This window comes from Artibeus jamaicensis, unplaced genomic scaffold (assembly GCF_021234435.1).
Source record: "Artibeus jamaicensis isolate MK-2021 breed Jamaican fruit bat unplaced genomic scaffold, CSHL_Jam_final scaffold_286, whole genome shotgun sequence".
In the NCBI taxonomy this organism is placed as follows: Eukaryota; Metazoa; Chordata; class Mammalia; order Chiroptera; family Phyllostomidae; genus Artibeus; species Artibeus jamaicensis.
In genome coordinates this window covers 412,182-436,156 of record NW_026522034.1, presented here as the reverse complement: position 1 = coordinate 436,156, position 23,975 = coordinate 412,182, and the positions used below count along the sequence as shown (strand labels likewise).

Here is a 23,975-nt window from a genome sequence, read left to right as displayed (position 1 = left end):
CCAGACGAGCCAGAATTTTCTGTCTTAAACACCGGTGGGGCACGGGGTCTCCAAGCGACCCACGCGCTGCCCGCACCCATCACGTCCCCCACTCACTGTAAAGCTCTTCGTCCAGAGCCTTGACGTTCCCTCTTTTCTTGACCAGCTGGATGCGTCTTTCTTTGACTTCGCTGTCATTCCCGTCGATCGCCACACCTGCGGGGGAACAGGAGTTTCTGTACTGGAGGTTAAGGTTCGTCTCCTGATCAACTCGGAAAGAGAAGGCTGTGACTGTGTGCCTGGGCCCTGGCGGCCACCAGGGAGGGTCAGGCGCCACTGCACCTGCCGCAGAGGGCAGGGTGCCCTTAGGGACGTGAGCCCTACTGCCTTTGCTGTCCATTGCCCCCCTCTCTGCGGGCTGGCCTCCCGGTAAGCTCCCACCGACAGGGACACGGAATGATGGGCCCTCCCTTGTTCCTCGGGCGGCATCATTAAAAATGGGAAACGGATGAAGCCGGGCCGTGGGGACGCACTTCGAGAGGGCCACCCGCTGCAGAGCTGTGCAGCCGCTGGGGAAGATCGTTCAGAGGAGTGTGGGGGATGGAAAGTGTGGGGTGAGTGGAAAAAAGGCGTGAAAAGACAGGATGCCTCAGTCACAATGCAGTGAAATGTCCATGCTCGACCCCGACCCCATCTGTCCTTGCCCCCAGCCGACCCCGACCAGGGCAGGAGCAGGGCCGCGAAGACAGATGCCCGGGAGGCCTGTGAGATGCAGACCTCTTCTGCCTTGGTTCCCCCTTCGGCTTTTCTACAGTTTTCAGACAGAAGGAGCGCGTCCTCGCCTCGGGACCCACGGGGCCTACCTGCTGAGTCGTAGCCTCTGTACTCCAGCCGCTGCAGGCCTTTGAGGAGGGTTTCGAAAATCTCCTTTCTGGTGCGGGGCACTCTGTAGTTCATGTAGGCAAAGATCCCTGTCAAAAGAGGGGACACTGAGCGTTCGCCAGCTGCTGGGGTCCTGCCTGGGACAGGGGCCAGGCGTTCAGACTCCACACAGCCCTGAGGGAGGGCATCCGGGCTGCACACAGAGGAGGCCGCCATGAGCACCACTTCCATGCCACAAAAAGACTCTCGGGGCGGCGCACGCAGCAGGTGATGAACCCCCGCCTGCCCCCTGGCCTCGCCCTTCCACCAAGGAGTTTTCCACGGACGTGTGGGCGGGAGACAAGGCTCTCATGGCAGTAGAGTCTGCAACAGCCAAGATCAGCAAAACCGCCTGACCGCCCACGGGCCTCTGGGAGTGCTCCCCTGCGTGGACTCTGTGACTGGCACATAAATCTCCTGGGGAGAGCCGTATGGAGGCCACAGCAGCCTCCCGCAGCCGGTGGGGGATGGGTGCTGCGCCTCTGCTCCACTTCCCACTCGGCCCTGCTGCTTGGGGTCAAGAAGCACCACTTTCCCGCAGCAGCAGGATGAAAACCGTCTCTGGCCCTGGAGGGTCCATACCTCTGAGGGAGGCCCATAGCTGGGAAGGTTTTGTTTGGCTTTATTTTCTTTGTAAAAACCTGTTTTCCTAAATAGGAAATAACAGTCGCCATGCAGGCTCTTCCCAAACTCCTCCGCTCAGTCAGTCCCCTGGCTGAGACTGCAGACTTTTGGTCTGTCTCCGTCCTGCCCTGCGAATGCACGGCCAGGTCACCCCTCTGTCCTCACATCTGCCCTGCCCTCCTCAGAGGTCAGGGCCAGCCCCCTCCCAGGGCAGGCTTGTGCAGGCCAGGCTCTCACGCCCACAGGGCCACTCCAGTGCTTACATTGGGGGACATCTGTACCCCCTGGCAGGGACACAGGCTGGCACTCCTCTCTTTATATTTATCACCGCATCTCAGCACACGGCCCTTGTTCAAAGACCCTGAATCAGTAGTAATTGGTGAAGCCATAGTACAGAGCATGAAAATGTTACTGGGCTTCTGGCATATTCGTGGTAGCTCGTCTTGTTGAGAGCTCACCCTGTGTCAGGCACTGGGCCAAGCGTTCCCACACAGGTGTCAATAGGAGCTTACAGCAGCCTTAGATGTCAGACCTGCTATCACCCAGAAGCCCGGGAAGCTGTGACTGGGCCACAGCCAAGAGCAGAACCAAGGGGACATGACTTAACCATTCCCAGCACCAGGCAGGGCTGCCTAGGGCATGGGTAGGGTCAAAAGGTTTATTTTCCCAATTTCAATTCTGGGAAAGAAGATGCCTACCAAGAAGGGCATCCAGTGGCTCTCCTGCAAGCTGTGCTTCGGAGAGAAGCTTGCACTGAACCGCCTGCCCGGCCTGTACTCCTGCCCTTTGAGCCAGCCCTGATAAAGGAGTCCCTGGAATTGTATTTCAACCACCGGACTGAGGCTACTTTCCCTATCCAATCAGAGCTATGCAGCTGTATCCCAATTAGCATCTCCAACAACCAATCAGAGTAGCGTCAATCTGAGCAGTGCTTTCTGGACCAATCAAACTGCAAGGATTTAGAGTCATTTGTATGAGGACAAGCCAATCAAAGGCTGAGGAGGAAACTTGTATCTATACAAGTCTGCTCTCTTCTGGCTCCAAGAGCATGCCTGCCCAGCAGGGGCTGAAACACCAAAACATCCCACTGGACCAGAACGGAGCAGTCTGGCACAGACTGGTGCACACGGATGTGGAACAGAACACACAGACCAAAGCCCAGCGGGGCTGTCTAGTCAGAGAGGGGCTGGGCCCCAGGGCCCTCGCGCAGCCACACTGCATCATAATTGAGTGGTGACGCTCTGGAGCAGTCTCACAACCAAACTGTTTGCACTGAATGCAGTTGCTATCTTCTCTGCACTTTAAATTGGAGGTTCTTGTTGGCACTGAATTGATGCCAACCACCATGGATTAACAATTCTTTATTTCTCCAACACTTTTCTGGGACAACAAAACAGTCCAACCAAGACTAAAAGCCTGCCGGATAGTCGCACCCCAGTGTTCCCTGCAGCATTATCCACAATAGTCAAGACACCGTAAGTATCTACTGGCAAATGAATCGATAAAGAAAATGCGGTACATATATACAAGGGAATATTATCCAGCCATGAAAAGAAGGAAATTTTGCCATTTTTAACAACATGGATGGACCTAGAGTACATTATGCTCAATGAAGTAAGTCAGTCAGAGAAAAACATTCTATGATTTCATTTATGGGTTGAATCTAAACAAAATGACCAAACACACGATACAGAGATCAGATTGTTGGCTGCCAGGGGTGGGTATGGGAGACGGAGAGATTGGGCAAAGGTGGTCAGAAAGCATGTACTTCCCGCTATATGACAACTGAGTTCGGGGGATGCAACATGGGTATGATAACTCCAGTTAATGCTTCATCATTTATTTCCAAGTTGCTAAAAAAGTAGCTCTTAAGAGTTCTCCTAATAAGAAAAAAAATCTTATTGTGGTAATCATCTTATCAAACCATCAAATTACTATGCCGTACACCTTAAACTTTCACAATGTTTTATGTCCCTTCCATGTCAATGAAAATGGAAAATCTTCTTCAGGAGATGACCCTCGGGAAGGACAGCCTTCTTGAGACATCTGAGGACTGAGTAGGACTGTGCACAAGATCCCCATAACATCTCCAGCTGATTGAAGTCAATACAGTGTCTCTGAACGAATGATTAAATTTTAATGAAATGAATGTGATATTCCTAAGCAGTAAGTAGAGTCAACTCACAATGAATAGCTGACTTGTGAAAATTTGCCTAGACACACTCAGTTGAAAATAGGTTACAAAATTAAATGGTGCTAAAATAGTTTGCATTCTTACATACTGTGTGTTACTGTACGCAGGACATATTTTCACCCCCCTCTCCAGGCACAGAGTTTATAGTTAAAAGCACGCAAACCATGCTTTCTGAGCAGTTACAGGCGGTTTCCGTTGGGAACAGTGGGGGAAGCTCTGACGGGCCGCTGTTCCTGGCCTCCTGGCTGCCCAAGCTCAGGCACCAGGCGCTGAACAGAAGGCTGTGTGTGCAGTGCGGGCGCATTCCCAGCGCGGCCGCCTGCTGAGCACCTGGGGGCGGCGCACACCCTCTGCCCCACACCTCAAACCTGAACGCAGTGCAGCTGGGCTGGGATGTATTATCACTTCACTTACGAAAAAAGACAGTTACCTTTTAATGTAAACATTTTAAAAAATGTTAACAGATTTATTGGGAAATAAAGGTCATGTACCATAGTGGATTCCCATTTAAAGTGCAAAATGCTATGGCTTTAGCCTATTCACAGAGTCATACGACTATTAGCACCATCTATTTTTAGGTAGAACTTTTAGGAACACTAATTTGTTTCTTTAAAAGTTCACAGAGCTTTAGTCCCCCTGGGGGGGACATGAGCAAATTCCAGCCACCTGTGAAGACCACCCAGCTCTGGGAGACCACGAAGGAGGGAGCAACTCAGGCTCATTCTGAAGTCTTTCAAGCTGTGAGTCTTTGCTGGCCTCCTGGAAACTGTTCTAGTACTGCACCTGCATCTCCAGGGAGCAGGAGCAGCAGGCGCCACAGCCAGCACAAAGGCCGGCACGCCAAGTCGGGGAGACTTCAATCTGAGACGGTTTTACAAGAGTGCTCTGTGGTGCTGCTCTCCGATCCACCTACCCTCCCTTCCCGCAATTCCCTCCTTCTGGGCTAGACTTCACTCTGAACTCACAGTCAGGCACGTAAGTCCTTCAGGGGGCTCTGGCTCTCAGATCTGGAGCAGCCTCCTTGGTGGGGGTGGGGGCTGCTGCCACAGCCCTGTGTGCTGGGACAGTGCCAGGTTCCTCGTCCTTGTCCTGTCCTCAAGATCCCCAGCGGTGTCCACACCCGGCCTGAAGGCTGGGCAGCCTCGAGGGCACTGTTTGGGAGGTTACTGTGGTGAGGGGCTGCCATGGGCTGCTTTTCAAGGCCTTTGCACAAGGAGGCGTCAATTTAATTTTCAACATAAGCCGGTCTTGCAGGCTGACATCTGTTAAGTCCGTTCCCTCACTGGGTGCGGCCCCCCTCCCCTCAAAGATCCCCCTCTTGGTCGTCCCTAACCTCTCCCTGTGGTGAAGTGAAGAAGGGAGCCTTTCCACTGTGCTCTTGCCGTTTTTTTTAAAATAATGAAATAAAAGAAAGCTGCCTTTCCGGGTCTTTCTGGGTGCAATTCACATCAGAATTTCCCGCTGGAATCCCTTCGGTCCACAATAAAGGAAAGCTACCAAAAGAATCCATTTTTTTTACCTCTGAGATCAGTAAAGATGGACTTGACAGTAAGTGAGAGTTTAAATTCATGTGCCCCCTGGGGAAGGCAATTCTGGCTCCCTCTCAACACTGAAAGGGGCTCCTCTGCTGCTCAGAGCAGCCTCCCAGCACGGCCTCCAACAGACGCCTCTGCAGAGACGCCAGTGTGCTCCCCTGGAAGCAGCTGCTGGCTGCTGTTCCAGGTAGCTGAGGCCTGGGACAGCCTGGTCCCTTACAGGGACACGGTAAGTGACGGTGCGGCCACCGGCAGAGCCATTTCGGAGCCGGGGACAGGCAGCCCTGGCAGGAACCAGGTGAAGCCGTCCGCTCTCTCAGAAAACAGGCCACCTCTCCAGGATGTGTCAAGAGGAAAATGCAGACTATACAGTGTGTGTGAACTAGGTGGGGATGGGGCGGGGGGAGACCCCCAAAACACAGGGCCAGTGTTTGCCTCCCGAGAGGGCACTGACGTCAGGGCAGAAGCTTCTTCCCACCACATGTGGGCTCTGGGCGAGGTTGAGCTATCTCTGCTGGAGCCCGTGCGCACCAGTTCAGCGTGTGCGGCTCTGCAACTCAGAGTGGTGGGCACGCAGTGGCCACGCAGCCCACTCTGACTCCGAGTCCCCGGGGCTCCCTGGCCCCACACACCTGAAGGACCCCCACCCAAAAGGAGAAAACGCAGTCTGAGTACACCTGCGGTGTGTGGGAGGACAAGTTCTGGGTCACCCACCTGTGGGCCTCTTCCCTCCAGCTCACCAGCGTGACTGCTGAAGGTACAGAGGGCGGTGACTGATGCCGGCAGCCCTTGCTAAATACAAGTCGCTGAACCCTGTGGAGCCTTTGCAAAGCCCAGGGACAGTCTGTGCCCGCTGCACAGTCAGAGTCCCCAAAGAGGAGCAGGTGGGGGCCTCCCTCCTGGCCGTGCAAGGTGCAAGTGCCGGGGCCCACCCGACACCCTGAGAGAGGGTCATCCTAACACCCAGGGTAAAATGCAACCATTGCCAGTAGCTCTTCTTGGGTTTCTCCTGGGGAAACCATGATTACACCAAATGAGTGATTAGGCTGCAGCTTGGTCAAAGTTCACTTATTGATTATCCTTACCCGAAGACACCTTTTTCATTACTTTGAGAGAGAGAGAAAAAAAAACACTGATCGGTTGCCTCTCATATGTGCCCTGAAGGGGGAATGAACCGACAACCCAGGCACATGCCCTATCAGGGGATAGAACCCGAAACCTTCCAGTTTTCGGGACGATGCCCAGGCAACTGAACCATGCCAGCCAGGGCTGGTCAAGATGTAATTCATTTCCAAAACATTTCTGTGGCTCACAAAGGCCTCATCACCATCACCGTGCTAGGGGTTTCAGGCGCAGGGCACCTGCATGGGGTGGGCAGAGAGAGGCCAGCAGGCCCAGGTGGCAGAGGGGCTTGGGACTGAGAGGCAGGAAGGGGCGGAGCTCCTGGGCTGACTCCGCCCATAGGCGGCTCGCCTTCCACTGGGTCGGATGCATGCAGGCCTTCTGCACGCCTCCTCTTTAAAAAGCTGCAGTGACCCTGCGTGTTGCCTACGTAGCCCTGCGTCCCAGCTTTTCGACTGACTCCCCACTGGGAAAGAAGGGAGGAAGGGAGGAAGGGAGGAAGGGAGGAAGGATGGACGGACTGGGCACAGAGGGATCAGAGCAGGTGACCTCTGAGCTGGGCCTAAGACAGCCCCGTCCGGCCGCGCACAGCACACCTGCTCTCTGAAACCTCAGTACGTGCCAGGCAGAAGGGACAGAGGTGGGCAGTGCTGAGTGCCCTGAGGGCCAGCCCCTCTCACAAGGACAGTGTGGCACTGCCAGTGTCCAGGGTCATCCCGAGACCCTCAAGCACGAGGTTCATGTCCCCATAAACCTGCCACCATCCTGCCCCCATGCACTGTGATGACCCCAGGGCCAGAGTGAGGAGACCCTCTTCTACATCAACCCCCAGAAGAACCCCCGAGCTCTGCTTGCGGAGGGTGCAGAGTCAACCACCACTGCCAGCATTTATGGGGCCCCCACGCCCAGACTTCCAGAACCTTATCTGACACTCGCAGTGCCCTGTGCTGAGTCTGTGACTTGCAGGGACAGACAGGGCATCAGGTCATTCCCAGACAGTCTGTCTGCCTGCAGGTGCCTCCAACCTCTGTTCAAACCTGTCTTAAAATCCTGCCCTGAAAAGTGAGGACAGCTGGCACACTGGAGACTTGGCCTGAGGGAAGGTGCCCACCTGGCTCCTATGGACGACCTCTGACGTCCCCAGGGCAGGTTCCAGCCATGTTGATTGACCCCCCCCACCCCTGGGGGCCCCCAGTGCACCATGGGATACTCCTGCTTGGGACTCCCCACAGGGCCCATGACCACAGCAAGCCTGGCCCCCGCTGCATCCCTCCCAGGGCACCTCCATCTCTAAGTGACAGGTCATGACAATGACCTCACTGGAAGAACGCCTGGCCAGAACCAGGGGTACTGAGCTCCTGGAACCTTCTCTACACCCCCTGGAGTGCTCAGAGTGCAGTAGCAGGGGAGGCTGTTTGGGGCCTGGAGGATGAGTGAAGAGGTCAAGTTTGCAGTGGGCTGGCTGGGGGCCACCTTCTGATTCTGTGGCTGTAGTTTTGGAAAACACCCCCCCTCTCTCTGGGCAGTGGCTGTGAATAAAGCACTGCCCCGGCCGTGCAAGTGCTCGGAAAGTTCCACACACAAGCCGGGGCTGCACTGGGAGAGCCACACTGCTGCCCAGCCAGCAGGGGGCCCTTCCCAGACGAAGGGCACACACATGTTCCCCCGCCCCCATCCCCAGCTTCTCAGAAACTGAGCATCTCACTCCTGCTTTTCAGTCCATGAGCCAAGTCCAGTGTGATACTATCACCAGTCCCAAATTGTACTAGTTGTTGCTCAGAGAGAGGAAATGGCCAGCTGGGTTTGGGCCTCATAAAATTCCTGAGCATCTGTGCCTGTGAGTGTGAAAGTGTGAGTGTGAGTGTGGGTGTGAGTGTGGCCTGCTGGGGGCGGTGGGGCTGTCTCCTCTTCTGTGCAAGGGCCACAGGAAGTGGAGGGCACTGGCCAAGCGCAAGGGCTGCAGAGGAAGGGCAGAGGCCCCACCATGGGGCTCTCACACACTGGCTCAGGGCCCAGGGGGTTGGCCCCTCTGGGGACAGCCTTGTGCTGCCTCAGGCCATCTTGGGACTCCAGGGGTGACAGTGAGGGCCCCAGGGAATCCCTGAGGTTGCAGGAACCGGCCTCCTTCAGAGAAAGAGGTGGGCAAGGCATCTCCTTGTGTAAATAAAGAAGTTCCTGGGGACTTCTGCCAAGATGGAGGCGTAGGTGGAAGCACTGCACCTTCTCACACAACCAAGTTTAAAAACAACAAAGTTTTAGCAACAAAAACGCAGCCAAACCACAGAAAATTGAACTACACGGAAGTCTGACAACAATGAACCCTTCAGCCAAACTGGTAAGAGGGGCAGAGCCAGCAGCAGAGCGGGGTCGGGCAGGAAAGATCCACCGGACCGACCCGGGCGCACAACCCAGGCACGCTGGCAGCCGTGGATGGATCCCAGGTGTGGAGTGGCATTGGGCAGACCCACTGAGGGCGCAAGGCGGTGGACTCACTGAGGGCTGACCACAGTCACACATTCCAGCGCAGATAAACCGGTGAAGGAGCGAGCGGTGAGACAGACCATGCAGGCCCCAGTGGCGGAAAGTGGCAGAGGGGACCGCCATTGTCCCTCTCTGACCCCACCCCCACATACAGCGCGTCACAAACCAGCGACCTGGGTGGCCCTACCTTGGTGAACACCTCCTCATACGTAACAGGCACGAACAGATCAAAACATTATGGCTCAAGAACAACTCAGAGCCCCAGAGCCAATAACTCTAAGCGATGAAGAAATAGCCAAACTTTCAGATGCACAGTTCAAAACACTGGTGATCAGGATGCTCACAGAACTGGTTGATTATAGTCACAAATTAGAGGAACATATGAAGGCTAAACTAATTGAAATGAAGGGAAATGCACGGGAAACCAATAGTAATGGAAAGGAAACTGGGACTCAAATCAAGGGAGTGGACCAGAAGGAGGAAAAAAATGACCAAATAGAAAAGGATGAAGAAACAAGAATTCAAAAAAAGAAGGCGAGGCGTAGGAACCTCCAGGACATCTTTAAACGTTCCAACATCCGAATTATAGGGGTACCAGAAGGGGAAGAGGAACAGCTATGAGTGGAAAACTTATTTGAACAAATAATAAAGGAGAATTTCCCCAATCTGGCAAAGGAAATAGACTTCCAGGAAATCCAGGAAGCTCAGAGAGTCCCAAAGAAGGTGGACCCAAGAAGGAACACACCAAGGCACATCATAATTACATTAGCCAAGATTAAAATGAAGGAGAGAATTCTAGAAGCAGCAAGAGATAAGGGGACAGTCACCTACAAAGGAGTTCCCATCAGACTGTCAGCTGATTTCTCAAAAGAGACCTTACAGGCAAGAAGGGGCTGGAAAGAAGTATTCCAAGTCATGAAATCCAAAGACCTACAACCAAGATTGATCTATCCAGCAAAGCTTTCATTTAGAATGGAAGGACAGATAAAGTGCTTCTCAGATAAGATCAAATTCAAGGAGTTCATCATCACCAAGCCCTTACTATATGAAATGTTAAAGGGACTTACCTAAGAAAAAGAAGATAAAAAAGATGAACAGTGAAAGGACAGCAAACTCATAGTTATTAAGAACCACACCAAAAACAAAAACAAACTAAAAGGACAGCTAGATCAGGAGCAGAACCATAGAAATGAAGATCACATGGAGGGTTAGCAACAGGGGAGTGGGAGAAGGAGAAGGTACAGAAAATAAGTAGCATAGACAGTAGGTAGAAAATAGATAGGGGGGAGGGCAAGAATAGTATGGGAAATATAGACTCTAAAGAACTTGAGACACATGGTCATAAACTAAAGGTGGGGAATGGTGGGGGAGGGGTGTGCAGGGTGGAGGGGAATGAAGGGAGGAAATAGAACTGTAATGGCATAATCGATAAAATATATTTTTTAAAAAAACTTCAAAAAAAAAAGAAGCTCCTGGTGTTCTGGTCAAATGAGGGTTTCACCAACACCAAAGGGGAAGAACTATATACTCTAGATTGTGAATAAATAAAGTCTTATTTAAGCTGCCAACATTGGGTTATTAAAAAAGCCAGACTTTATTACCAGTGACAGAAACACTTCCACTGAAAATGAGAAAGAGGCAGATGCTCAGGTTAAATTACTTAATTGTAAATTACTTAACTGAACTAATCTTCGGAATTTTTTCCCAAGAGTATCTGGAGCCTCAAGTTATCTCCCTCATGAGTGAATGTTGCTCCATATAAATATAATCCCTCAATTTAAAAGCATCCTTTACTAATGCTACATCACAAGACACCCAGAGGTGTCTCAGAATGTGGGAACCCCAGAGGAGTGAGGCTGCCCGATGGGGGCGGGGAGCCATAGCGACAGGGTGGAGGACGGCCGCCAGCCTGGGCCCCCGCTCCGAGAGTGCCCACGGGAGTCCCACCACTCGGGCAGCGGCAGGAGAGAGCTGACAGAACTGGCTCCGCAGAGGCTACCGTGCACCTCTCTTCCCCACTCCACACTCAGGGACCTCACACTGATGCCCTGAGGTTAGCCACGGTGACAGTATTCCCGCCATGGAAACCGGCAGACCAGGGAGCCAGCTGTCAAGCATTTACCTGCTCATCACGAAGTAGTGGGCTCTGTGTCTTGAGTCTCCTATGGCTTAAAGAGGAACGAAGCCCAGCGACCTGAGCCCAGGGTCTGTGGCCCACCCACTCCAGCCCCGGCCCTCCTGAGACATCCTTCCACAAACCGAACTGCTGCAGGGAGGGAAGGAGTGTCACATGTGATAGGGCCCTGGGACAAAGGTGAGCTCCTGCCGATTCCCCTTATCTCCTGGGCTGCCCTCTCCTCCGCTGAGCCCCAAGGTAAGACCCCGTGCGACCTGATAAGCTGTCCGGAAGATCGCTGTGCAAGCAAACAGAGCTTGGGGGGTGGGAGGGTGGGGTCCTGGCCTCTCTTGATTCTGGGCCATGAAGCCAGGCCTGCTTCCAGAAGGGAGGGTATGACTGGGAAGTGCATGCACATGTGTGAAGGGCAAGATGCAGCGAGAGCCATAAGGATATGACGCGGGGACTAAAACCATTTGGTTAAACTGGGTGTTACACCAGTGAAAGGCCGGGTGTGTAGTGGACACCTAGGCTCACTTTCTGCCAGTAGTGGGTCCAGTGTGAGAGTGCTGTGCCCAGGGGACTCGAGTTGACTGCGGGCGGGGATGTGGGCAACGTCCCTGTGGCCGTGGCTTGAGTGTCTGGAACTGGCCGCACGGGCTGTTCCTGGGAAAGGCACCTGAAAGCAGGAACCCACCTGTCACAGGATGATTAAGGGCTTCTGAAGATATCAGGTTCTCATCACTGGAATCTCTGTCTGGAATCTTTATATTTTTTAAAAAGGTCCTTCTAGATATGACTAAGGTAAGGCTCTTGAGAGGGAAAATGACCCAGAATTTTCTGGGTGGCCCCCGATGTGGTTACAAATGTCCTCAAGAGAGAGGAGTGGGCCTGGAGGAGGTGGAAGTTGCAGCCACGAACCACTGGCCAAGGGACGCTGGCAGCCCCCAGGAGCTGCAGAGGTGAGGAACCAATCCCTCCCACCCGAGCCCCCTACCATCCCCCTGCCCCCCACCGCCGGGCCTCGGGAGGAGGGTGGCATGGTGGGCAGTGGGTTTTGGCCCAGTGGTGCTGATTTCTGAGCCTCCAGTGTCCAGAGCCAAGTGAGAACAGGTGCGCGCCGTCTGAAACCAGCAAGTCCGGTGATGGCACAGCAGCCGGCGGAACTAGTACTGCCCGGGACAAAAGAGGATGAATCCGAGGCAAGGTCTCTCTGTGCCTTTTAGCAAAAACTAAGAATTCTCCAATTCTCCATAATCAAGTCCTTTATTCCCTCCAGCAGTGAAGAACAGGCAAGATTTAATACTTTGTGGGTCGGAAGTGCAGTCCTTTCTGTCAGATGCCCACACGTGCCACTCCAGGCTGCAACGCCCTGGCATGTGCTGGGCCGGCCACCGGGCACACCTGTCACTCACCCTCTGTGGGGCTCAGGCCCCAAGGCACTGTCCCGCGGACCCCTCTCCACCCAGGCTGGTCAGTGCCCCCAGCTGCCACTGTGCTGGGGTCCCAAGTTCAGACTGCACAGGTGCCACCTGCTGGGTGGGGGCTGGGAGAACTGGGGAGCTTGCACCCCTCCTCCTATGGGCCACTGTGCACTATTCAGAAATATGGACTCAGGATTGCTCATCTCTGAATTTTTTCAAGAAAAGTAAAAAATTCCACCTACTTATGTGAGTTTTCCCCGATTATGTAATTTGATAACTAATGTAAAAAACAAAGTTGAAATCCAGTGCACCAAACAGAGATGACTGTGGGCTGGCCGGGCATAGGGCTTCCAGCTGTAGCCCATGCCCGAGGTCTTCCCTCTGTAACAGCATTGACCTCAGCAGTTGTCTGGTCCCTGGTCAGCACCCCACCTCCAAACTATCCCTCCGCCTGCCTACCCTGAATCCAAGGGGGGGATATGCCCATGTGGCCGCAGGGCCCGCAAAACCCACTAGTGGCTGAATGAAGAAGGAAGGAGGGAGGGGAAGAAGGGTGAGAGGGAGGGACTATAGTAACCTATCTACTGGCAGAAACTCAGCAAAAATACCATGAACACCTGAGTGCCATTCCGTTAAATGCTCAGTGCCCTGAAACTTTGAGACTCATCTGCTTAGTGTGTGGGCACCAGCCAGTGTTGGGTCCAGCTTCCTGTGGGAGAAGCAGTGAAGACCAGGGAGAGCCAGGGCCAGTCAGAGCACGGCCAAGGAGGGTCCAGCAGTGGGACGCCTGCCCACCCCTGCCAACCCCCGTGGCAATGTCCTGGCGATGGCAGATCTCAGCTGGGCCACAGCCAGCCTGGAGAAAAGGCCTCGAACTCCTCCTGCTCAGACACAGGTGTGCACAGACTTCTCCGAGCCTCAGTTTCCCCAAATGCAGAACGAAGAGGGTAAGCGGTTCATTCAGGTGCACCTTCGCAACTTCTGCCATATCTTTGTACTAAACGAATACACATTTCTTCTATGTGTGTCTGTAAAGCTGACTATATTTTTTAAACCTTAAATGAATTCATTACAAAACAACCGTAAAAGGAAACCCAGTACCATTTGCTAAACATACACAGACCACAATCCAAAGAAACCAGACCAGTATGTTCAATTCTAGACATCTGTGTGCTTGGCACGTGCCGGAGAGGTGCAAAAGACGCACAAACACCCAGCTGAACCTTTCCCGGCTATTGGAAACACAGCCAACCTCCCCATCGGGAATTCTACAGTGGCTCCGGGACTTCCCTGAGGCCGCTGGGTGGGGTGCCGTGCACCAGTGTAGGACACAGGGAGTCTGGGCTACGCACTCATCTGTTCCCTGGGGGACAGAACATGAGTGGCCCTTTAATAAAATAGAACAAACTTGTGGACCCTCCTAGTGCATTACTTTGGCCCTAAGACCACCAGTTGGCCCAGGGCCTTGAATGCCACACTGACAAATCCAGTGGGTTTCTGGCAAAACCTCCGCCTTTGCCTCATCTGCCTCCCCAGAACTGCCCACAGGCAGCCCTCCAAATCACAAATGATGCTCGTAGCCCAGAGAGCCGCACTGAGGGTGCAGCACTGAGACTGACGCCTGCCGGGGCTGGGCGAGGCTGCACCCGATGCCGGCTGCCTGCTCCTTGGTTGGTGGTTCCCTTTTCACTTTTTCAGGAGAGCCTGGCCTCAGAAACAAGGCCTGCACAGATTCTGGCCCAGGGCTCCCCGCTGGCGCACCCCACCTCGCAGCCCTCGGGAAGCTAGACAGAGGCCTTTCATGGCTTCAAAAGTTCCACCAGGTCCTCCAGCCACAGGAGGCTGGAGTGGGTAACTGAATCCTACTCAAGGAAAAAAAAAAAGGCACAGTGACCTTTTGTCCCAGAAGAAGTTCCCAGTTTTCTCTCCAGCCAGCGAAGGCGGCCCAGCCAGGAGAGTAAGGAATTGCAGATGTGCACTCGGGGCCGTGCTGCCTTCCCCTCGGCAGGGCTACCTTGCTGGACAGCTACGGGTCGCCGCGGTATCCAGGAAGCCCAGAGCCAGACCCCACTACGGCTCTGGACCCGCTCCCTGGCCCCAAAGCTCGAGGTCATTGCTGCCTCTTCCCTGCGTTCCAGCAAAGAGACGACAACACAAAATCCACATATCTAGGGACAGGGGCTCATGCTGGGACGCAAGGAGGGTGCGCAGGCCCGTGGGGAGAACACTAAGGGCTGGTCCCAATGCTGCCAGTAGTGCGCAGGTCGGGAGTCATCTATCCTCGGTGGGCGCGGGGCACTGAAAGCTGGCTGGGGCACCCCGCGCCCGGGACTAGCAAGGCCGGCGTCGTGGGATACTTGGGGCAAGCAGAGAAAAGCTCTCTCACTGCACAGGGGGTGTGGTCATCACTGTGTTGCAAGCGTCCTGCAGCCAGACAGAACCAATTCCCTCCGCTCTGAGTAGACTCGGCCGCATCGCCTTCGCCAAGCGCAAGAGCGGGACTGGGCGCTCCCCTGCCCCCACCACCCTGGGACACCCACTCCGGGGAACCAGTCCGATGGACGCCCCCATCCCGCGACGCTTCCAGGTCCCCAGCAACCCCTTCTCGGGCTCAGGCGCCGAGAGGCTGGGGCGCCGGAGTCCGCGCCGCCGCAGGGAAGGGGCCGCACTCACCACACATCGTGGCCGCTGCTGGCGTCCTTCGCGGCTCCCGGGTCTCGCGCTCCTCCAACACTACGCACTCTGTGCACACTGGCGCTCGGGGCGCCGGCCTCCGGCCCTTAAAGCCCACAGCCCTCCGCCAGGGGCGGGGCTGAGGCGGGGCTTCCTCCCCTCCCTGCTCCCCACTGGCCCCCGGTTGTCCTGACGACGGCCGGGACTAGGCCCCTGGAGTCCAGGGAGTTGGCGAGAGGCTGCTCTAGGCGCCAGTACGTTCGCGGAACGCGGGCGTCGGGCAAGGAGTCTTGAAGACTGGCTGGGAGGAGGGGGAGGGGCCGGCAGACTGGGCCACCAACGCTGGGGAGCGCAGGACCTTGGGCAGGTGGTTGTTTCTCCGTCTGCGAAAGCGGACGGTGGGACGCGGGCCCGGGACACGGCGAGGGTCTGGACATTCGGCATAGGGCCCAGAGCACGTGGCCGGGCGTGACTCGCGGGTTGCGGTGTGCGCCCCCTTGCGGCCAGACCCCTCAGGGCACCTGAGACCCAGCTCCAGGTGGCCTTTAGGCTGGTCCCCGCTCGCGAAGCAGAGAACTCCAGCGCCTGGTTGACTGATGAGAAAACCGAGGCTCCTCGGAGACAGAAAGGGACTTTGACAAAATGGGCGATGGAGACGGTGGTAGAATCCGAACTCGGTCCCTACCGCAGAGCTGGAACCGGAGGCGGGAGTTCCCGGATTCCCCGGGTCCGGAGCCCAGCTGGAAGCTGCTCCCGGGAAGCTGCCCCTTAGCTGCTGCGCGGGCGTGCCCCCGGCGCGCTCCCGTTCCCCGGGGCCAGGAGCCCCCTCACCCCCATCCCGCCCGCGGTGACTCACAGAGGCCGGCGCTCCCAGCCTAGTTCCCGGCCGTCCCCTCCCCTCCACACTGCGCTCCCGGCCTCAGTCTCCCTCGGGAGGTCACGAGGACTGGCCCAGCATTTGCGCACTTTGAAGCCATCTGGTGTTTTTTACTTTACTTAAAAAAAAAAAAAAAATCCTGAAACTCCAAACAGATCTTCCCCGGCCCTGTTAGAGAACAAAACGAAGCTTTTTACGTCGTGGCTAGAGCATTTCCTGATGTAATCTCTTTTCACGTGGGCTCTGCAGGCCCTGCGGGAGGAGGTGGCCATGGCACACATCTGCCCATTGAGGAAATCACAGTGACAATAAGGAGGGAGCTTGGCTGGAATCGTCCAGACTGGAGCACTGCAGCTGGTCCAGCAGCCACTGCGCTCAGCTTCTGCTTGCTGGGTCACCCTCATTCCCGGGCAGCAGCGTGGTGCCTGCCTGTCCTGGTGCTAAGCATTTAGTGCGGAGTGGAAGTGGACACAGCCTGGGCCCTCCCGGCACTTCCAAAGTGCTGGGACGCAGACAATTCCAGGGGGGCACACAGGGAAGGACAGGCAGGGCTGAGGGCGGGGCCAGATTCTGCCAGGTCCCGGCTGAGGTTTGGGCTGATGCAGGTTAATGTAGGGCCTGGGGAAGTTACCAGAACAGAGTCCAGAGGGAGGAATGAACAGGAATGTGCAAAAGTCCCATGCCGGGGGCTAGAGCTAGTGGACAGGACAGACTGTTCTGCTCCAGGCCAGCCTCCACCCTCTGTGACCGAGGTGAGGACAGGATGATGTCAGCAGCCCTCTGCTAGCAACCAGCCACTAGGGGCCCCAAGGTTCTAGCAGAGCCCAGATCTGTCTCCCACCTGTCTCTGGGGTCCACAGCTCCATAGTGAGGAGTGGCATGAATGCTATGACCCCTGTGGAGGTCTCCAAAGCTGCTGCTGGCCCAGTGTCCCCCTTGCTATGGGGACCAGCCCCGAAGAGTCTTTGGGAGCACAGTGTTCAGGGCTGGGCCACATGGCCACTAGATCCTCCAGCACCTGGATGGGGGAAGCCAACAGAAAAGATGAGCTGGTCTCCTTTGTGGTGGCACAGCTGGCGACAGGATAGACCGGTGATGCTGGGGGCCCGCTCATCATTCTCAGGGCCCTGAACTGGGCCAGGCCCAAAGCCAGGACCCACCCCTGACTGCAGCAAACTTTGGTCTTTGCTCGAGACACTTGCAGGCGACTTCTTTCATTTGTAACCAGGTAGAGTCCTGGTTCCTCCAACTTACTGGGACTGCAAGCTGAGGTGCAAGAAAGCAGTTAGGTAGCTGGTGGCCCCAGTGCATAAGGTCCTGCAGCCTGAAGCCTCCTCCTGCCCTTGAGCTTGTCACGGACCTTGTCCAGGTACAGCCCAAGCAGGCCCTGGGGTTTGGTCAGATTAAGCATTCTGCCCAAAGTCACACAGCTGGGAAGTGAGGGCTGGTCTGGACAGGAGGCCAGGCTTGGCCCTGTCACGAGGGAGGATATGGGGCCAGGCACACATGGCTCCCCCAACCTGGCCCACGCACATGCTTCCAGGAGGGTGAGCCGGAGTAGTGAGCAACAGAGGCCCACAGCACCTGGTGGGGCAGGGCCAGGACCAGCGGGCTGTGGTGTCCGGCGTCACGGCTGATGTCCATGGCCGGGTCAGGCTCCACTTTCCAGAAATTGTTACAGAACAGACCCGGGGTGTAGGGGGGGTGTTGAATGATGTACTGTAACAGAATGGACCCACCTTTGTGCTCTGGGGATTCCCCCACCCCGTACTAGGTTCACTTGCCCACCACCAGGGAAAGACATCTCTCAATGCCAGAGATTGGTGAAGAGGAAAGGGATTATTTATTTAAAGAGTTATACAAACTTAAGAGTAATAACTTAATGTCTTCATCGAGATCCCAAAGTCCTTGAGAACACCCACAAACACACAATCCTTCCTTTCCCCTCTGCCCAGTCTGGGGCACTGTCTCTCAGAAAACAGAAATAGAAGTCAATGGTTCTTCTCTGCCCAAGCCACATGTTCCCAAAAAGACGCCACATGGTTGCCGCGCCTGGGTTTAAATCCCAGCGCCAATCTTCCTCTGCAGCCCCGTTTCTGACTCCTCCCACAACTGGCCACAGCTGCCAGCACTAGAGTATTTTCCAGCTTTACTGGGCTGCCATAGTAAGTCCAGGCAGGTGTGGCACTGTGGTGTGGAGCCAATCATCTCCAAGCTCTTCTCAATGGCCCTGTTTCATGCATCCCACCCCCAGCTCAGGCTTGTGGGGGTGAGGACATCCTACATATATATATATTTTTTCTAATATTTCGTGGACGCTGAGTTCTGGTTCCCATTATAAATCCCTATGTGGGGTCCCTGCTTTGGCTGCACCCCTTTACAAAATGACCAGACCCCTCTGGCTAGGAGGGTGGACCACGCACTGAGAATTGCAAAAGCCACCACAGACGTGCCTTTTTCACCTGCAGGTTTTCTTTTTCAAACCTCAAGTAAACTTTTATACAGTTGGGAGATTTGCTTACTGACCTGGTTTTTCCCAAGCAACCCAGAGATCTGCCCCCGAGTCTGGCAGAGCCCCACGTCTGTCCTGTAGACACGGAGCATGTCTGTTATCTCCCTGCCACAAGCCCTGTTCAGCTGCTTTTCCTTGCGACATTCCCACTGGGTCGTGGGGAGGGTCACGGGTTTGTAGCGTTAGCCTAGGTAGTTAGGTATCAATAAAGGAAGAAAGCAAAGGGAATCAGACATTATTAAACAAAGTCAACTAGGGAGCAGAAGTCTGCTTGCTTCACCAGGAAGTTACAGCTTCACATACGCCCCAGGAAACCACCAGTGGTCCCCAGTGAGGATTATGGGGGAAGGGGACAGGGCAGTAAAGCAAGAGGAAAGCCCATGTGTGGTAGGAGCCAAGAAGGCGACCATGAAGGCCTGCTACTCTAGCCTGGGAAAGAGATTGGATTGGATAAAAACCAACCCTGGAAGAGGTAGGAAGTGGTGTGGTTAGGGGGTGGACCCATCAGAATCCCACAAAAGCTTGGAAAGTTGATGGGTTATGTTGGAAACGCTCCCAGTCCTTCCTGGGCCCAGCACAATGCCCTCCCAGCTAACAAAGAGCCCCATCCGTCTCCCTGCAGCACGGCCAGCCCTGCGTGCTCTATGCGGCCTTGTGGGTCTCACAGCCGCCTGGGGCCTGGGGCACAGAATCTGTGTACATTGGCCTTATTTCTGGCCCTGATGAAGACAAAATTGGACTTTTTCCACAGCAGGAGGGATGGAGATGAGAGCTTGGAGACCTGTGAGCAGCCTTCTAATTGTACCATGCCACAACTTCCCACGCGTGGGTCTCTCTGAATGCTTTCCTTGGGACTCCCTGAAAGAACGTGGTCTCCACTGGCAAGCGTGCTGTGGTAGACACTGCCCTCTACCTCCTGCGGGAGTCCTGACCGAGCTTCTACCAGGTCCCACGTTGTCATCAGGGTCCTCACCACCAGCCTCCAGGTGCCCCAGCTGGGCAGGGCTGCCCAGCAATTGAGGGTGCTGTCCTATTCCTCCCGACCTCCCCACAGCCCTCTGGAAGCAGACATGCCACGCAGACCTCGATGACAGCTCCTTGGGCCCAGATACCCAGCCCAGAGCCATGGAGCACAGGGTTTCCCAGGCTTTGGTGGAGGGAGGGTCAAGGGGTGGGGGTGCAGTGTGCTGAGGCCTGCAGCTGGGAGCCTCGTATTTGGTCACTTCCTCTCCGTCTGCCTTGGGAGGAGATTCTGTTGGAGTCCTTGAATGGTGCCCATAGTGCACAGGGTTCGGGGAGCCCAGGACACCCCAGGTGTCCTGACCCAGGTGAGTGCCCTGCCTCAGAGCCACTAACCCTCAGCTCAGACCTCAGATGGGTAGGACAAGGAGTGGCGAGGCAGGAAGCCACCTCATCTGCACCCTCCTCCCTCCTATGTGGCTGGGGTGGTGTGGATGGGCAGTGAGTGGGGTGCGAAAGGCCCATGGCTAGGGAGAGTCTGAGAGATTGACCAGGGTTCAAGGACAGCCAGAAATGGAGAGCTGGTGGGAGGGCGAGGCAGGAATTCCTTAACAGAGTAGGGCACTGGGGAGGAAGGCCTCAGAAGCTTGGCTTGGACACAAAAAAGGGGAAAGCTGTAGTGCCCCGCGCCCCCTCCAACCCATCCCGCCCTGCACAGGCCAGGGCTGCACAGAGGCGCCCTCCCAGAGGAGCTCACAGAGCCGGGGCCCGTCACCTCTCACACCCCTGCAGGGACTGAGGGGGATGCGGTCTGCCTCGAGGGCGGGCTAGCGTGTTCTTTTATGGTGCCAGTTGATTTTTTAAAAAATAGAAAGCTAATTATTAACTTGTATAATTTTTTTTCCACAGAAGAAATGCATATTCATTTTAGGAAAAACAGAATGAAAAAGTTGTCAGTTTTTACACTTCATTGGTGTTATTCTTTGCACATACAGTTATTATTCAAACAACGATATGGTCGCACTGCAAATACTGTCTTGTAGCGGCAGTTTGGTTCTCGATGAGAAAGAATTTCAGCTTGCGCTGCAGAGCCCGGATCCGGCCCAGGAACACTGCTCTGTCCCTGCTCCGCTGGTGCCGTTGTGCCCAGAAAAGCTGGGCCTCTGCTCTGCCCTGCCCTGCTCTGGTCTGCCAGGCCAGGAGAGGGCCTGGGTCTGGGTGAAACCAGCAGAAATTGGGGTGGCACCAAGCATTGGCTTTGGGACAGCGGGGAGTGGGGAGCGCAGTCCAAGCCCTGGAGGCTCTGGTGAGGACCAGCAGGCCGGGGACAGCCCTGCCTGCCTTTGCCCAGGGCTGTGGCCCCGCCCACCACAAGCTCACAGAACTCTGAGCAGGGAAATATTCCGGGCTCAATCTTTTCAGGCACAGAGCTCCTCAGACACAAAAAAGCACATCTTGGAGTCCTGCCAGACCTGGGGAAGGTCTCATATTCATGACAATGGAGTGAAATACAGCTCAGTTATGATTTAGGCCACGAAGTTCTTGACACTTCCACTGGCCTGCGCTGCGCTAGTGGGTGCAGAGCGGAAACCAACCCCGCGTGCATCCAGGAGGAGCTCATAGGCTTCTTGGGCAAACCCATACACCAACATGCACATAGGAGGGAGGACCGCAAGAAAGCCAGAGTTATCTTCTGGAGGGCAGGCCCCTTGTAGTCCTGGCTTCCCCTGCTAGGCACCCATCTGTGCCAACTGGTGTTGCTGTGAGAGGCTGCGTTCTGCTTCAGTGAATTTTTTTTTTTGAAGACTCTTTCAGTGCATTTGCCCATTTCATGATGGGTGATTTACGAGCACACCTGGCCACACCAGGATGACTGTTCAAGCAGTTTTTGACCAAAAACACATGACCCCCATGCCCCACCCTCCATGTTCACCCAATCTTTCCCCAAGTGACTTTTTTGTTTGTTTCCCCTGTTGGAAATGTTGGGTAGTAGTTAGCAGAATGCGGGAAGAAGGTGGGAGAGCACCCATAGCCCTCAAAGAAAAAGCCCATAAAACAACTTTGGTTAATTGCCTGCCTCTGGTCACTGTATGTTTTACAAGGGTCTCCTTAGTGCTCGCAGAAAGAGCCCATAAATAACTTTGGGAAAGTGCCCCAACTTTAATTAACCGCCTCCTGTCATGTATTTGCTCTACAGCAAGATAGACAAACGTGGTCTGGAGTAAGAGAAGGGTTCTGGATTCCTCCACACACACCTACTTTTGAGTTGTCACATTCCTGTCCCCCTGGGGGAAGCTGGCACCACACCTACCGCCAGTCGGGGCAAAGGCCCTGATGCTTTCTGCCGCTGCCCTTGCTTTGCCTTTACCAACACCCTCTGCCTCCCTCCCTATCTTGCCAAGGCCCGGAATATTTCACGAGAACGTGTCTCTAACAAGCTTTGCCTGTAAACCAGTCAGCTTGCTGATCTGTAATTCTTTTCTGACTTGACAAGAAGAACTGAGCACTGTTCCCTTCACAAAACACAAGTCCTCAGAGGGAAACGTTCTGACGATGTGGAAGAGGCGAAACAAAAAACAGCAGAAGCGCTAAAAGGCATCAAAATCAGCAAGTTCAAAAACTGTTTTGAGCAGTGGAAAAAGTCTCAATGGGTGTAGTGCATCCAATGAAGAGCACTGTGAAGGCGACTGACATTGAAACGTGTGAGAATAAATACACAATTTTTCATACATAAATTCCAGGGTTTTTTGGGTCCCCCTCACACACACAGGCACTGGTGCACGGGGAGGGGGGGATAGAAAATAGGGCATGGGCTCCGGTTCTAGGTGACTTTCGTAAGTTAAGAGGGTGCTCCAGTGGCCAGTGAAGTGGGGAACATTCCAGGCAGAAGGGACAGCGTACACACAAGGGCCTTGGGGCAGGCAGGAGCAAAGTCAGGCACAGGAAGTAAGAATGGCTCCACTATGAATCTGCTCCGCCTCGTCTTGGGCCAGTGCCCGGGGCCCACGCAGGCGACACAGGCAGGGAGGCTGAGTGGAGACGAGGAAACGATGGGGTGACAGAGAGCAGTGGGGCCTGCGGGCGCTCGGCTCATGTGTCCTGATGCCACGAGAAACACCGAAACTTGTAGAAAATCTTCACGAGTTTATTCGAGACAAGCTGACTACAATTACTGGAAAGCAAAATCTCCAGGGATGGAGAAAATGCTCCAGAGAATGGCAGTTTTGCACCTTATTTGATACATTGGCATCAGCGGAGAGAATGTAGGGGTTACACAAAATCCACTGCTGACGGACAGATCAGCGATTCGGGAGAAACCACAGCGGGCGTGTCTCTGAGATTGGATAAAACTGCACGTGGGTAAACATGTAATACTTCGCTTACACAGGCAGGTGAAGGGTAGTCAACAACTAACCCGACACAATAACTAGGAGGGCGTTGTGGTCTCCCCCTGGTGCAGTGACTGTGTCCTGAGGGGTCTGGAAAAAGGAACCCACCCTGACATTCCAAGGTTTGTTATCCTGGGTGCAGGATCTGAGACAATACACAGGTTCAGTGAAGGCAAAGATGCGACCTCTGTCGGGGAAGATCCAGGCCTAGGACCTGACTACCCACCAGGATTGGCTTTCAGCTGGGAAGTTTTAATAATTTCAGACCATTCTATGTGGCTACTTTGGTCTCTGAGTTTCTAAAGCTGGCACATAGGGCCCCCTGAGCTTGTCAGATTTAGTATGTGGCCTCTTATCTCACTCAAGCTGGCCAAGGAGGAGAGATCAACAAGGGGAAGGGAGACCCAGAGCTTATAAGATGCACTTTCAAATAAAAAATTTAAGGGAGGTATTTCCAGGACGGTGCCCTGGCAAGCACAGCGATGGGGGCAAGCACCGGCGCCGCAGGACTGGAGAGCAGAGGTTGGGTACTGCGCAGCCTATGACCCACGGCCCACGGTGCCTCTCCTTTGCCAGAGCATTTCCTGCGCACTCTGGGAGGCAAGGAGCTGGGCCTCCAGCTGACAGCTGGGCAGGGACTCAGCAGAGAATTCATCTGCTGAATATTTTAGGGTTATGGGGCACAGAGGATCCACGTTGCATATATATATATATATATATATATTTTTTTTATTTCGACCCTTTGTAAATGGGAAAGCCATTCTAAGCTTGCTGGGAATAAGAAACAGGCCCGGGGAGCTGCCCGCAGCTCTGAGGATAGTGCTTGGTAGAGGGTGAGGGCAGTGGGCCCCTGCGTGGCCGTTCAGCCCACCCCAGCGACACTGCTGGCGGGGGCAGGTGAGGAGCTCACACGCTCAGTGGGAAGTCCAGAGAAGCAGACTCAGAAAACCAGCAGGGTCCGAGGGCTGGCCAGGCTGTCAGAGTCCTCCCACATACCAGGGGTCGCCAGGGCTGCACGGGGGCTACCTGGGTGGGCAGAGGGCCAGGTCTGGGTGCTTCGTGAGAGAGGTGCTCGTGATGGCCTTTCTGCAAGCAATTTGGGAGGGGAGTGGTTCTGAACAGCTCTGCCCAGGGGCCCCTAGAAGGTGCCCAAGTGTGGGGTGCCCAA

General features: G+C 54.9%; 1 protein-coding gene across 1 annotated transcript in view; it reads right to left on the bottom strand.

The window, feature by feature from the left end:
- GFPT2 (glutamine-fructose-6-phosphate transaminase 2) overlaps positions 1–15,483 on the bottom strand; it is a 40,462-nt gene extending 24,979 nt beyond the window's left edge. The window contains exons 1-3 of the mRNA XM_037136388.2: positions 15,070–15,483; positions 843–950; positions 97–195 (exon numbers count right to left, since the gene is read on the bottom strand). Of these exons, the coding sequence (XP_036992283.2) occupies positions 97–195; positions 843–950; positions 15,070–15,076 (214 nt within the window). The 5' untranslated portion in view covers positions 15,077–15,483. The remainder of the gene's footprint in view (positions 1–96; positions 196–842; positions 951–15,069) is intronic.
- Between the last annotated feature and the right edge of the window lie 8,492 nt (positions 15,484–23,975).